Source organism: Apodemus sylvaticus, chromosome 10, assembly GCF_947179515.1.
Source record: "Apodemus sylvaticus chromosome 10, mApoSyl1.1, whole genome shotgun sequence".
In the NCBI taxonomy this organism is placed as follows: Eukaryota; Metazoa; Chordata; class Mammalia; order Rodentia; family Muridae; genus Apodemus; species Apodemus sylvaticus.
This window is the reverse complement of record NC_067481.1, coordinates 40,130,704-40,143,866: the sequence shown is the minus strand read 5'-3', so window position 1 is coordinate 40,143,866 and position 13,163 is coordinate 40,130,704. Positions and strand designations below refer to the sequence as shown.

Sequence of the window (13,163 nt, the reverse complement as noted above, 5' to 3'; positions counted from 1 at the left end):
TATAAGCCAGGAAGTAGTGTTCCTATAAAGTTCATGCCTTAAGCTCCGACCTTCAAATTTATGCTTTGACTTCCCTCAGTAATGGGACTGCGACCTGGAAGTAAATGCCAAATAAATAGATCCTTTCTTCTCCTAAGTTATTTCTAGTAATGGTATTTGTCACAGCAGTAGAATGAAGCTAGAACAGTTGGAAATCTAGTCACAGAGAGAAAACCTTTGGCTCTGCCTTTCTTGCTTTGCTCTGATGAAAGGAAATCTTAACTGCATAGGAAGAGCACCCAACCATGGGAAGGAGTCTGTCCCAGTGCAGTCTCAGAGGAGTGAACAGTAGTGGTGAATCGAGGTAAAGTGATGAGTCACAACAAGTGGAAACGAGGTAAAGTGACAAGCAAGTGTTCATTCATAAAGAGAAAAACGAGTTATCTTCTCAGGAAACCATCCTGAAAGAAAGAGTTGGAATTAGAGCCAAGAAACACACCTATTTTGAGGCAACATCAAGTTCCGGAGTTGTTCCCTGATTTTTGGTTCCCAAGGTCCTGTGGCTGGTGGCCTTTGCTTTTTTGGTTTGGAGAAATAGAATGAGAAGGCAGGCGCCTCTAGCTTTTCCCCTAGCTTGTTGTAGGCCTTTGCTATAAACAAAGGACTCAGCTTAGCCTGTCGAAAGTCTATGATACACAAATCCTCTGGGCTCTCTGGATTCTTCCGGAACCTTGTAGGCTCTGTCTTCACAGTCTTCGGTACGTCATACACAAAGAAAACCTTGCTGGTCAGCTTGTTTTGGATCCATGGGTTTCTTGAGGCCCAAACAAGTAGTGTTTCTTGTATCTGCATAAAAGCAAAGATTATGGTGCTGGCTCATTTTGTGCTCAGGCTGGGAAAGGAATTAGCTGGGAAAGGGTAAGTTCTGGATTGGTTACTAGGCCCCAAGAAATCCAGCCGAGGGACAGTGTCTGAGGACTTTTGCCCTAATTCCCCATTGTTGACTCTGAACAAATAGTAAGATGAATGGGAGGGATATGGAGGAGAGAGCGAGCAAGGGCGTGGGAGGGGAGAGCTACAGGACAGGAATGCTTACGCTCTTCTTCACACTCTTGGTCTCTTCTGCATCCAGCATGTCCAGCAGCAAATGGAACACCTGCTCGTTGCGGATCCCCAGGGCACCCTGCACAGAGAATGAGTAACTCTACCTAAGTAGCCAGCCCCAGGAAGGTAAGATCCCCAGCCTCTTTTCCATCCTTCTTTTGAGATGACCCTATGACCTAGAGAGAGATGTGGTTTATTTCCTTGGCATTTGGGGGTCTAGTTCCCAATATTTATGAGAGTGGAGACCTTTTCTGTAATATCTAATAGCATCTTTCATACCCACTTATCGTATATCCAACTTATCCCAAGACTTGGACCTTCAATAGGACTAGAATTCTAAAAAATAAATAACCTTCCCAAACTACAGTTCTTTCTTATCCCCAGGAACTGCTCAATCCTTCACTTGCCCTCCATCATCAAGACATCTCGAAGAACTGAGTCAGAAAACAGCCCAGCTTACCAAAGAGATGATTGCTTCCTGGCGGTCATTGACATCTGGGCTCATCAGTTGCCTGTTTGGAAGGGAATATATTGTTTAGTGGTAGGAAGGCTGGTTACATCTCAGCCCAGAGTGAGTCCAGCATGATGATAAGTGCTGATAATTTCATTTCTCTTTCTGGTTTCTCAAATCAGAGAAGAATCTGGCAGGGACAGACACTATAGTTTGCCATGAAACACTGAAATGATGGATCAGAGTTTGATTATCATTAGAACTTGATGCCTTCTGAAAGTTCTTTTGGGGTTGTAGTGGAGTTTTATAGCAACCCGGAGTGGTTTAAACAACAACAACAACAACAACAACAACAGATAAAAAAAAGCCCAGAGTCAGAATGACTTGCCCCAAAGTACAGACAAGATTCTCAGCAACCCCCCTTTTTGCCTCCTAGCCCTGTCTAGTTTAACTTACGCCTCCATTAGTTTCATTATTAAAGGCTTCATCTTGAGTGCATCCACTGTTTCAGACACAGCCTGCCTCATTACCTGCAGAGTGCAACCACAGAGAGAGAATGCAGGCTGTTCCACGGCAGCACTCTAGCACCCTTAATAAACACTTGGGGTTTGTTACAAAGGGTACCTGCCTCGACAGCTCAATAGATGGAGCATTTGAGCAAAGGCAGTTACAGTACTGGGAAGGGTACACAGGCTTTCTTTTGGGTTCTGAGATATTTTCCTGGAGGAAGTAATGACCCAGCTTATAGTTGAAGGATGAGTGGAAGGATGAAGGGAACAGTTCATTTACTGAGGTAGTCAGACTAAGGCTTTTCAAAATGTACTCAGTAATTGTACAGGTCCATCAAGATATGGACACCCTAGCTGCAGCTGGTATAGCTAGGGAAAGTAAAGCTGACAGGTTCTGGGCAGGGTGGTGCACACCTGTAATCCTGGCTTGGGAGACAGAGAAAGGAGGATTGGAGTTTGGGGCCAGCTGGAACCAAGGCCTGGACATGTAGAGTTCAGTGGCAGAGCTCTTGCCTACGCTCCACCAGGGCTTGGGCTAGTCCTTAGTACTGGAGGGACAAAACCTGAAGAGGTAAACAGGGCTTGAGATGGGACCCAAAGTAAGCCATCCCAAAGGCACTGAAAACCACTGAGAAGCGTTATGAAGGGATGAGACGACCTACATTTTAGAACAACGTGGAAAGGCTGCAGTTCTGTAAAGTCAAGTGCAATGGGATGTGGAGAAAGGCAGGACTGAGTCTAGTCATTTGGGAAAGCTTCCCATATGACATGCTATTTGGACCATCCCTGCCCATCACATCTGTTGCCCACAGGTTCCTCACACTTGGTGTGTAGCTGAGACTGGATTTGAGTTCCTGATCATCTAGGATGATCAGGACTACTTTGCAAGTGCTGGGATTACAAGCATGTACCACCACACTGTGCCTAGACTAGTATGTTAGTAGGCAGGAAGGGGAAGAAGAGAATAGCAGGGAGCAGTTTGGGTGGCGTTTTTGTGCTGAAGAACTGCTTAACCAAAGACAGGCAGATTAAAAACATGGACTGTATGGAGGGATAGGGTAAAAGCAGTGTCATACTAGTGTGTGGGGTTTGTTGGGAATCCCCATCTCAAGAGAATAGAGGAGAAAGACTTGGGGCTGGGAGCTAGGATCTTACTTGGAAAGGTTCACTGTGCATTTTCCTCTTGAGCAGGTCAAATGTGAGTTCCTCCAGCCCCTGTGCCTGGATCTTTTCCAGTCCAATGGTCTTGAGCATCTGGGTGGCTTCCAAGCGATCCTAAGGGAAGGGACAGGGAAGTGTGAAAGACAATGAATTCTTTTCCTCCTCATAGCCCAGAGCTTACTTACGTCAATGACGTTAGAGTGTAGCTGTTCCAGAATGGCCCTGGTGACAGCAGTGGAGTGAACATTCATCATCTTGACCAGCATCCTAAGTGCCTGTGAAGGGTGAGGAGGAACATGGTATATTGGTGTACATAGAGGGTTGTTGATAGCCAAGCAGACTTTAGAGCTAGAACTCATTGGTGAACAAGGTGCTTCTTTCTGCCCTATTGGCCTTTAGAATTAGAATGAGAGCCCAAGTGGATGTGTGCACACGTAAATAGATGAACACTCATACCAGATATATGTATATGTGCACATGTATTTGTCCGCCTCCCCCCTAGTTGTGCGTTTCTGTACTCATAAACACACAGAGAACTCTGCTATGCACAGCTGAAGCTTGTTTTCTTTGGGATGTGATGGTAGAAGCATACTCTAACCCAAGTCAACACTGACCACTGTTTGCCAAGTACGTGCCATAGATCCCAGCTCTGCCTCTCATACCTTCATCCTCTGGGACATGGACCCTTGGCACAGACATTGTAGCAAGAACTGTTGGACCATGCTGTTGCTGGGTCTCAGGAAACCCAAGCACAGGGCTGCCTCTAAGGATTCTTCGTTCAGTGGCTTGTCTATCAGATTCTGCAGCAAAAGCACCAGCTTTTCCTCATATCCGACTTCGGGCCGCTTAGAGGGAAACACAGGTGAAATGAGTAACAGGAGGCACTGTGTCTTCAGCCAGCCTTCTTCACCTTTTCTGTCTGTCTTTTTTTTTTTGGGGGGGGGGGATCTCCTTTTGAAGGTGATCCCAAACTCAGGATCGTCTTGCCTCAGTCTCACTCTTCAGAGTGGAGCTGTCATACCTGGCTCATGTTTTCTAGAATATTGCTTCCAATCCTTTCTCTAAAGGAAGCCTGATGCCATCACACAATCTCTGCCCCTTACTTTCTGCTGTCACCTACTCTCTCCTAAGTCCTATCTCTTTAGAGTGAACTGTTTGAAAGGAAAATTACAGTTCAAGAACTCTCGAAGTTCCTTACATGGAGTTAAGAGCCCATTACCTAAGCCCATTACCACCAAGTCACATGTGATCTAGTGAATCGACCTTCATTTCCTGCTGCTCTTCTTACTCTGTTCCACTTCAACAACCACCTTTTCTTGCTGATCTTTGGCCATGCCAGCCATGTTTTGCCTTTGTGTTGAGCAGTCTTCCTGCCTGGAACACTCTGTCTCAGGTATCTATAAAGCACCTTCATGTCTTTGTTCAAATATATTGTTCACACTGGATCTTCCCTGTCTACCACGTCTAAATTACAATCCGACCTCCTCCCTACTCAGCAATCTTGGTGCTCCTTCTTCCCCACCCACTTGTGACCTCTAACATTCTTTATACCTTTGTAGTTAAATAGTTTTGTGAGTCCCTGCACCCTGACAAAGGCAGTTTGCCTGTTTGGTTTATTGATATATCCCAAGAGACCAATAGTGCCTGTACATGATAACTTTTAAATACAAATTTGCTGAATTAATGGATTCTATTTTACATTAAGTACTGTTGGAATTAAAGGACCAGGGCTCTAAAGGGGGACATAAGTGAAAGCTGTATCAGTGGACTTTTAGTCTCTGTTCCTTTGTGACAGACATTTTGCTTCAGTGGTCTGTTGTTGAGGTGATGATGGTGGAAGTTAAAATCAAAATGGAGTCAAGATTTTTACAGAATCCACGGCCTGGGTTGGAGGCAGCCAAGGACAGGCATGGGCAAGTCCGGACAAACCCAGGTGGGCTGGGCCTCCACCCAGGGTCGTTAAGACATTCCAGGAACTGGCTGGTCATAAAGATAAGGAAGTTGCCTAAGCCACCTCTGCTGAGTCAGGGGCCATCTGGATTCCCTCCCCCCAGCCCCTCTGCTGACAATAGATAAGCTTCTCGCTCTCCCCCATTGCTGATGCGCTGATCTGCACGTACTACCTGCTGATGTAATTGTGTATGAGTTGACCAATCATGTAAAAGCGTGCGAAACCCCTTTGCCTTTCCTATAAAAACCCCTAGCTTCTGAGCTTCAGGGTCTGCTCCTCTGTCTTTTGCACAAGACACGTGTCGACCCGGAGCTCCACCATTAAACTGCCTCGTGTTCTTGCATCAAGCCAATCTCTTGCGTTTCCTTAGGTGTGTGCCGACCCGAGACTCGAGTGGGGTCTCCCGTTCGGGGGTCCTTCATTTGTGGGGGCTCGTCCGGGATTTCTGCAACACCCAGGAACCCCGAAGACCCCTTGGAGGTACGTTTGTGTGAGTTTGAATGTCTGAGTGCTGCACCGCTGTGTCTGTGATTTTGGTTTCGATTTGCACCTGAACAGAGCAGAAGTGGAACCCTGCTCTTGCAGCTGCTGCTGTGACCTGTAAGGACCCAGAGGCTGTGGAGGGGGACACCCTGGATCCGCAAGCTGCGACCCTGGAAGACGCTCCAAGGGTGGGAGACGGCCAGGAGAGCCTGACTGTGTTTTTCTGGAATGAAGGAGACGGAGTACTCCTTCTCCCGGAGAGAGAGATAGAGTGTGGAATCCCGCACCATCGGAGGTTGCATTTGGTTGGTTGTTCAAGACCAGACGTGGGTGAGTGTGTGTGGACGTATTGGTGACTGTTGCCTGTGTCTTGTTTTTGTGTTTTTTGTTACTCAAGATGGGACAGACAGTGACGAGCCCTTTGTCCTTGACTCTGGACCACTGGACGGACGTTAGGGCAAGAGGACGGAATTTGTCGGTAGAAGTTAAGAAAAAGCCTTGGCGGACCTTCTGCACCTCAGAATGGCCCACCCTTAGAGTAGGCTGGCCACCCATAGGGACTTTTGATTTGCTCACTATTGGGGCCGTGAAAGCCATTGTCTTTCAGGAGGGACCCGGAGCACATCCAGACCAGCAGCCGTATATTACAGTGTGGGAGGATCTAGTGCGGTCCCACCCGAGTGGGTACAACCGTTTCTCACCTCTCATCATTCCTTGATGATTTGGCTGTTCTGCCCTCCTCCACACCCCCCTTCTCTCCCCAAAATTCTGGCTGTTCGGGAAGGAGCTGCTGCGGATGAGAAACTGAAACCACCGCTGAAAGAAGATAGAGGACGCGGCATTCCACCGGCATCTGTTCCAAAGATCTACCCTGAGATAGAAGAAATCCCCGAGTGGCCCACTCCCCCACTCTCGCCCCACAGCCCGCATCCCAACCCTCAGCTCCGACAGCCCCTCCTCCGGCTCCAGCTCCTGAAGTCGGGGAGAGGCTCCTCGCCGGAATGAGGAGCTGGTGAGGAGCCACCCCTGAAGGACCAGCTGACTCCACAGTGGCACTTCCCCTTAGAGCTGTCGGGGCACCCCCTGATCCAGATGACCAGAATGCCTTACAGCTTTTACAATATTGGCCTTTCTCTTCTTCTGACCTCTATAACTGGAAAACTAACCACCCCCATTTTTCAGACAATCCAGCAGGACTCACAGGGTTAATAGAATCTCTGATGTATTCACACCAGCCCACCTGGGATGATTGTCAGCAGCTTCTGCAGACCCTGTTCACTACCGAAGAGAGAGAGAGAGAATTGTTCTTGAGGCCCGAAAGAATGTTCGAGACAATGCTGGGCACCTTGTCCAGACCCCAGAAGGGCTAGACGAAGGATTCCCCTTGTCGAGTCCTCAATGGGATTATAACATGGCACAAGGTAGGGAACGGCTCTCCAATTACCTTCGGGCTCTAGTGGCAGGTCTCAGAGGTGCCGCACAAAGGCCCACAAATTTGGCTTAAGGTAAGAGGTCATGCAGGGACCAACCGAACCCCCTTCAGTTTTCCTGGAAAGGCTCATGGAGGCATACAGAAGATATACCCCCTTCGATCCTACATCTGAGGGGCAACGAGCCTCTGTAATCATGGCTTTTATTGGGCAGTCGGCCCCTGACATTAGAAAGAAGCTACAACGGATTGAGGGACTGCAGGATTATACAATAAGAGACGTGGTTAGAGAGGCTGAGAAAGTGTATCACAAAAGGGAGATGAAAGAAGAGAGAGAGGAGAGAGGAGGAAGATAGGAGAGAGAGAAAACAAGAAAAGACTCTGACTAGAATATTGGCCACAGTAGTAGACAGAGACAGGAGAGACAGGAACAGACGGCTGGGGAACCTGAGAGGCAGAAGGTGGCAGGAGCCAAGGAGACCCAGAAGAGACCATCCCCCTTTGGGGAAAGATCAATGTGCTCACTGCAGAGAAAAAGGACACTGGGCCCGTGAGTACCCCAAGAAGAAGCAGGGGACAAAGATATTGTCCCTCGAGAATGATGGAGACAAGGGGAGACGGGGCTTGGCCCCCCTCCCTGAGCCTAGGGTAACCCTACATGTGGAGGGGACTCCCATAAGTTTCTTGATTGATACAGGTGCAGAATACGTGGTACTGAAAACTACTCTGGGTAAAGTCAAAAATGAAAAAACACTGGTAATCGGGGCTATGGGACAGAAATCTTACCCATGGACTACCTCTCGGACAGTAGACTTAGGGAAGAATGTAGTAACCCACTCATTTCTAGTCATTCCTGAGTGCCCTATACCCCTACTGGGAAGAGATTTGTTGACAAAATTAAAGGCACAAATAACCTTCACCCCCTCTGGACCAGAATTGTCCTGGGGAACTGCACCTCCCCAGGCTCTGGGACTATCTTTGCAATTAGGAGAAGAATACCTGATTTATCAGAAGAAGGCAAAGGCTGCCACCCCTGAGGGGCTGAAGGACTGGCTCGATCAGTTTCTGCCGGCTTGGGCTGAAACGGAGGGATGGGAATGGCAAAGCAGGCCCCTCCAGTAGTGGTAGAGCTCAAGTCTGGAGCCACCCCCATTAGGATCCAGCAGTACCCTATGGGGAAGGAAGCTCGGGAAGGGATATGACCTCACATCGACCGGCTAATCCATGAAGGGATCCTGGTCCCCTGTAAATCTGCTTGGAATACCCCCCCCTCCTTCCAGTAAAGAAGCCAGGAACGGGTGATTATTGTCCTGTACAGGACCTTAGAGAAGTTAACAAAAGAATATAGGATACACACCCCACCGTTCCCAACCCTTTAAACCTGCTCAGCACACTGCCGCCTGAACGAGTCTGGTATACAGTGTTAGACCTTAAAGATGCCTTCTTTTGTCTGAGATTGCACCCTAACAGTCAACCTCTGTTCGCCTTCGAATGGCAGGATCCTGAGAACGGCTGGACGGGGCAGCTCACCTGGACCAGGTTGCCTCAAGGGTTCAAAAATTCTCCAACCCTGTTTGATGAGGCTTTACATCGGGACTTGGCTCCTTTTCGACCCCGCAATCCACAGGTGACCCTTCTGCAATACGTAGATGACCTCCTTGCAACCGAGACATGCGAGGAATGCGAGCATGGGACACAGAATCTCCTGGCTGAGCTAGGTGAGTTGGGGTACTGGGCTTCGGCTAAAAAGGCACAGCTGTGCCAGACGGAGGTGACCTATTTGGGATACACCCTAAAGAATGGACAGCGATGGCTCACAGAAGCCAGAAAACGGACAGTGACGCAGATCCCAACCCCAACCACCCCTCGCCAGGTAAGAGAATTCCTGGGAACAGCGGGGTTCTGCAGACTTTGTATCCCAGGATTTGCCACCCTGGTGGCCCCCTTATACCCTTTGACCAGAGAAAAAGGGGAATTTGTGTGGACTAAAGAACACCAATTGGCCTTTGAGACCCTTAAAAAGGCACTGCTACAGGCACCCGCTCTAGCACTACATGATCTGAAGAAACCTTTTACCCTGTACATCGATAAGAGAAATGGAATAGCAAGGGGGGTTCTTACCCAGACATTGGGACCTTGGAAGCGCCCTGTAGCTTACCTGTCAAAGAAATTGGACCCGGTAGCCAGCGGATAGCCCTCATGTTTACGGGCAATTGCAGCTACTACAGTGCTAGTAAAAGATGCCGATAAACTGACTATGGGCCAAAATGTGACCATAGTGGTCCCGCATGCCCTCGAGAGCATCATCCGGCAGCCCCCAGACTGTTGGATGACTAATGCCAGGATGACCCACTACCAGAGTTTTTTGCTGACTGAGCGGGTGACCTTTGCTCCACCTGCTATTCTCAACCCTGCCACCTTACTACCTGAGACCAACGAAGCCCCCATATACCATTGCGGGGATATACTGTCTGAAGAGGCTGGGACCCGGTCAGACTTAACTGATCATCCCTGGCCTGGGGCCATGACTTGGTTTACGACGGCAGCAGCTTCGTGGTCGAAGGTAAGCATAGGGCTGGGGCAGCAGTAGTAGATGGAAAATCTGTCATATGGGCCAGCAGTTTAACTGAAGGGACATCAGCTCAAAAGGCGGAGCTCATTGCACTGATCCAGGCCTTGAGGCTTGCAGAGGGAAAAGCTGTCAATATCTACACTGACAGCTGGTACGCCTTTGCAACTGCTCACATTCATGGAGCAATATACAGGCAGTGCAGACTACTAACCTCTGCCGGAAGAGATTAAAAACAAACAAACAAAAATTCTTAGCCTGCTAGAAGCTGTTCATTTGCCCCGTAAGGTGGCAATCATTCACTGTCTAGGACATCAGAAGGGAAATGGGCCAATAGAAAATGAAAATCAAATGGCAGACCCGGTAGCAAAAGATGCAGCACAAGGGCCACAAATTTTAACCATTAAAGCCCCATAACAACAAGCCGAGGAGATTTTAGAAAAACGGACTCTCACAAGAGAAGAGGGGCTAGAATACTTGACTAATATACATCGCCTCACCCACCTGGGAGAAAAAAAGATGATAAAGCTGGTCGGTAAGTCCCCTTATCATATCCCACAGCTACACAGGATAGTAGAAAACTTAGTAAAAAATTGCCAAGCTTGCTCACTCACTAACGCAGTGCTGAACAGAACCCATGGTGGAAAACGTTTAAGAGGGGATAGACCGGGGACCTATTGGGAAGTTGATTTTACCAAGGTAAAGCCAGCGAAGTATGGAAATAAATACCTTCTAGTTTTTATAGACACTTTCTCAGGGTGGGCGGAGGCCTTTCCCACCAAAAGAGAGACGGCTAACGTGGTAGCCAAGAAGATACTTAAAGAAAATTTCCTCGTTTTAGAATACCTAAGGTAATTGGGTCAGACAACGGACCTGCCTTCGTCACCCAGGTAAGTCAGGGATTGGCCAGACAACTGGGGATAAATTGAAAGTTACATTGTGCCTATAGACCCCAGAGTTCAGGACAGGTAGAAAGAATGAATAGAACTCTAAAAGAGACCCTAACTAAATTGACCTTAGAGACTGTCGGGAATGATTGGACAGCCCTTCTCCCCTATGCCCTGTTCCAGGTTCAGAATACTCCTGGAGCTTCAGGCTTAACACCTTTTGAATTAATGTTTGGGGCACCCCCGCCCATTCACATAATCACAGAAAGTAGAACATGTCCTGACGTATTCCCCTCCCCCATCCCCTCGTCTCGCCTTCTAGCCCATTTGAAGGCTCTCGAGATTGTACGAAAAGAGATCTGGGAACAGCTAAAAGAGACCTACATGGCAGGCGACTTGCAGGTGCCGCACCACTTCGAAGTAGGAGATATGGTCCTGGTGAGGAGGCATCAGGCAGGGAACCTCGAACCTCGGTGGAAAGGACCCTCCCTAGTACTGCTAACCACACCAACTGCCATAAAGGTAGAAGGAATCCCCACCTGGGTCCACACCTCACATGTTAAGAAGGCTCCCCCCGGACCTGATCGAGATGAGTGGACTCTGAAAAAGACTAATAATCCTCTTAAGCTACGCCTACGCCGCTTGCACCCCACTGAAGATTGATAATCCCCATGCTCCCCTATCTTTGGTTTGGCAGATATCAGACACTAGCACGGGGTGAACTATAGGTAGGATTCAAACTGTTGCACCTCCAGGCACTTGGTGGCCGGATCTCAGATTCTGTTTTCGCTCCACGAATCCTGTCACAAAGAGTATTCCCCCTAACATTGTTCGGAGCAAGGGGTTTTACGCCTTCCCTGGGACCACTGATTCTGGGGGCTGTGGAGGGCCAAATGAATTCTTGTGCAGGCGTTCGAGTTGTGTCACTTCAAATGATAGAGCTTAGGAATGGTCTACCAACTTAGCCGATAGTATAACATTTTCCTTTGTGAATTCAGGACCGGGGTGACATGTCACTTTTCTGTTATATGCAGACAAGCCCTGTTCTCCTAAGGACCTGGACTATATAAAAATCTGGTTCACTGACACAGGGAAACGCACCCCCTTACCTACGTGGCTAAGTGGGTTGTCCTGGGGACTGGTTTACTATAACCACGGGAGTAAACTTGGATCCCTGATATCGATCAGACTCAAAATAGAGAGTCCAGCCCCAGTACCTGTGGGACCTAATAAGATTCTTCCAGAACAAGGCCCCCTGGCCAGACCCAAACCCCCAGCCCCTGTAACTGCCCCATCTATTCAAAAGACAGTGAGACCTCTTAGCACCATCGCCCCCCGTGGGCCCTCAACTGTGATCCCCACATATCCATCAACAGGGCAGAGACTCTTTAACCTAGTCAGAGGAGCTTTTTATGCCCTGAACAGCACCGACCCAGATGCAACTGCCGACTGCTGGTTATTCCTGTCGCCAGGACCCCCCTACTATAAAGGTATTGCCTTTAATGGGGATGTCAATGAAACTACTGATCATACTTCCTGCTCATGGGGGACAGGAAAAAAGTTGACCCTGACTGAGGTAACATCAGGAGGGAGTACAGGACATTGCCTCGGGAATCCCCCTCCCTCCCACCAACATCTATGTGGCAGAACTCACTCTATGAATAAGGCAAAAACTGGGTCCTACCTTGTACCCTCCCTGGCCGGCTGGTGGGCCTGTAATACAGGACTCACCCCGTGTGTGTCAACTAGTGTTTTGTGACCCCGCTCTTGATTTTTGTGTTATGGTTCAACTTTTACCTCGAATGTATTATCACCCTGCTTCCTTTTTAGATGAATATGTCAGCGGAAAAATGAAGAGAGAGCCCATTTCTGTAACTCTAGCAATGATGATTGGGGCTGGTATTGCAGCAGGAATAGGGACAGGTGTGACGGCTCTAGTAGAAGGAAGACAAGGGGCTCATTCCTTTCAGTCTCTTAAACAAGCTATAACTGAAGATCTAGAAATGCTTCAAAAGTCCATTGATGCATTAGAGAAATCCTTGACCTCCTTATCTGAGGTAGTATTACAGAATAGAAGAAGATTAGACTTATTATTCTTAAAGGAAGGGGGATTGTGTGCAGCTTTAAAAGAAGAGTGTTATTTTTACGCAGACCACAAAGGAGTAGTCCGAGATTCCATGCAGAAATTAAAAGAAAGGCTTGAGAAGAAAAAGCGAAAAGGAGTAGAGCAACAGGAATGGTTCGAATCCTGGTACTCCAAATCCCCGTGGATGACCACCCTGTTCTCTGCCCTTACAGGACCTGTACTTATCATATGCCTAGTCTTAGTCTTTGGCCCATGTCTAGTAAATAAGGGCATTTTGCTTTTGTTAAAAATAAAATAAATGCTGTACAGCTTATGGTTCTGCAACGACAATATCAACCTATGCCCAGAATGATAGAAGAGTATAATTACCATTTTTCTGAAAGAGATACTGGGTTCTAAAATTCTAAGATTAGAATTATAAAATAAGAGAAGTGGGGAATGATAGAAGTTAAAATCAAAATGGAGTCAAGATTTTTACAGAATCCATGGCCTGGGTTGGAGGCAGCCAAGGACAGGCCTGGGTAAGTTCGGACAAACCCTGCGGGACTGGGCCT

General features: G+C 48.0%; 1 protein-coding gene across 1 annotated transcript in view; it reads right to left on the bottom strand.

The window, feature by feature from the left end:
• Positions 1-427: 427 nt before the first annotated feature.
• Heatr9 (HEAT repeat containing 9) overlaps positions 428-13,163 on the bottom strand; it is a 20,092-nt gene continuing 7,356 nt past the window's right edge. The window contains exons 9-15 of the mRNA XM_052195924.1: positions 3,867-4,049; positions 3,390-3,479; positions 3,199-3,318; positions 1,991-2,064; positions 1,544-1,595; positions 1,076-1,162; positions 428-825 (exon numbers count right to left, since the gene is read on the bottom strand). Of these exons, the coding sequence (XP_052051884.1) occupies positions 460-825; positions 1,076-1,162; positions 1,544-1,595; positions 1,991-2,064; positions 3,199-3,318; positions 3,390-3,479; positions 3,867-4,049 (972 nt within the window). The 3' untranslated portion in view covers positions 428-459. The remainder of the gene's footprint in view (positions 826-1,075; positions 1,163-1,543; positions 1,596-1,990; positions 2,065-3,198; positions 3,319-3,389; positions 3,480-3,866; positions 4,050-13,163) is intronic.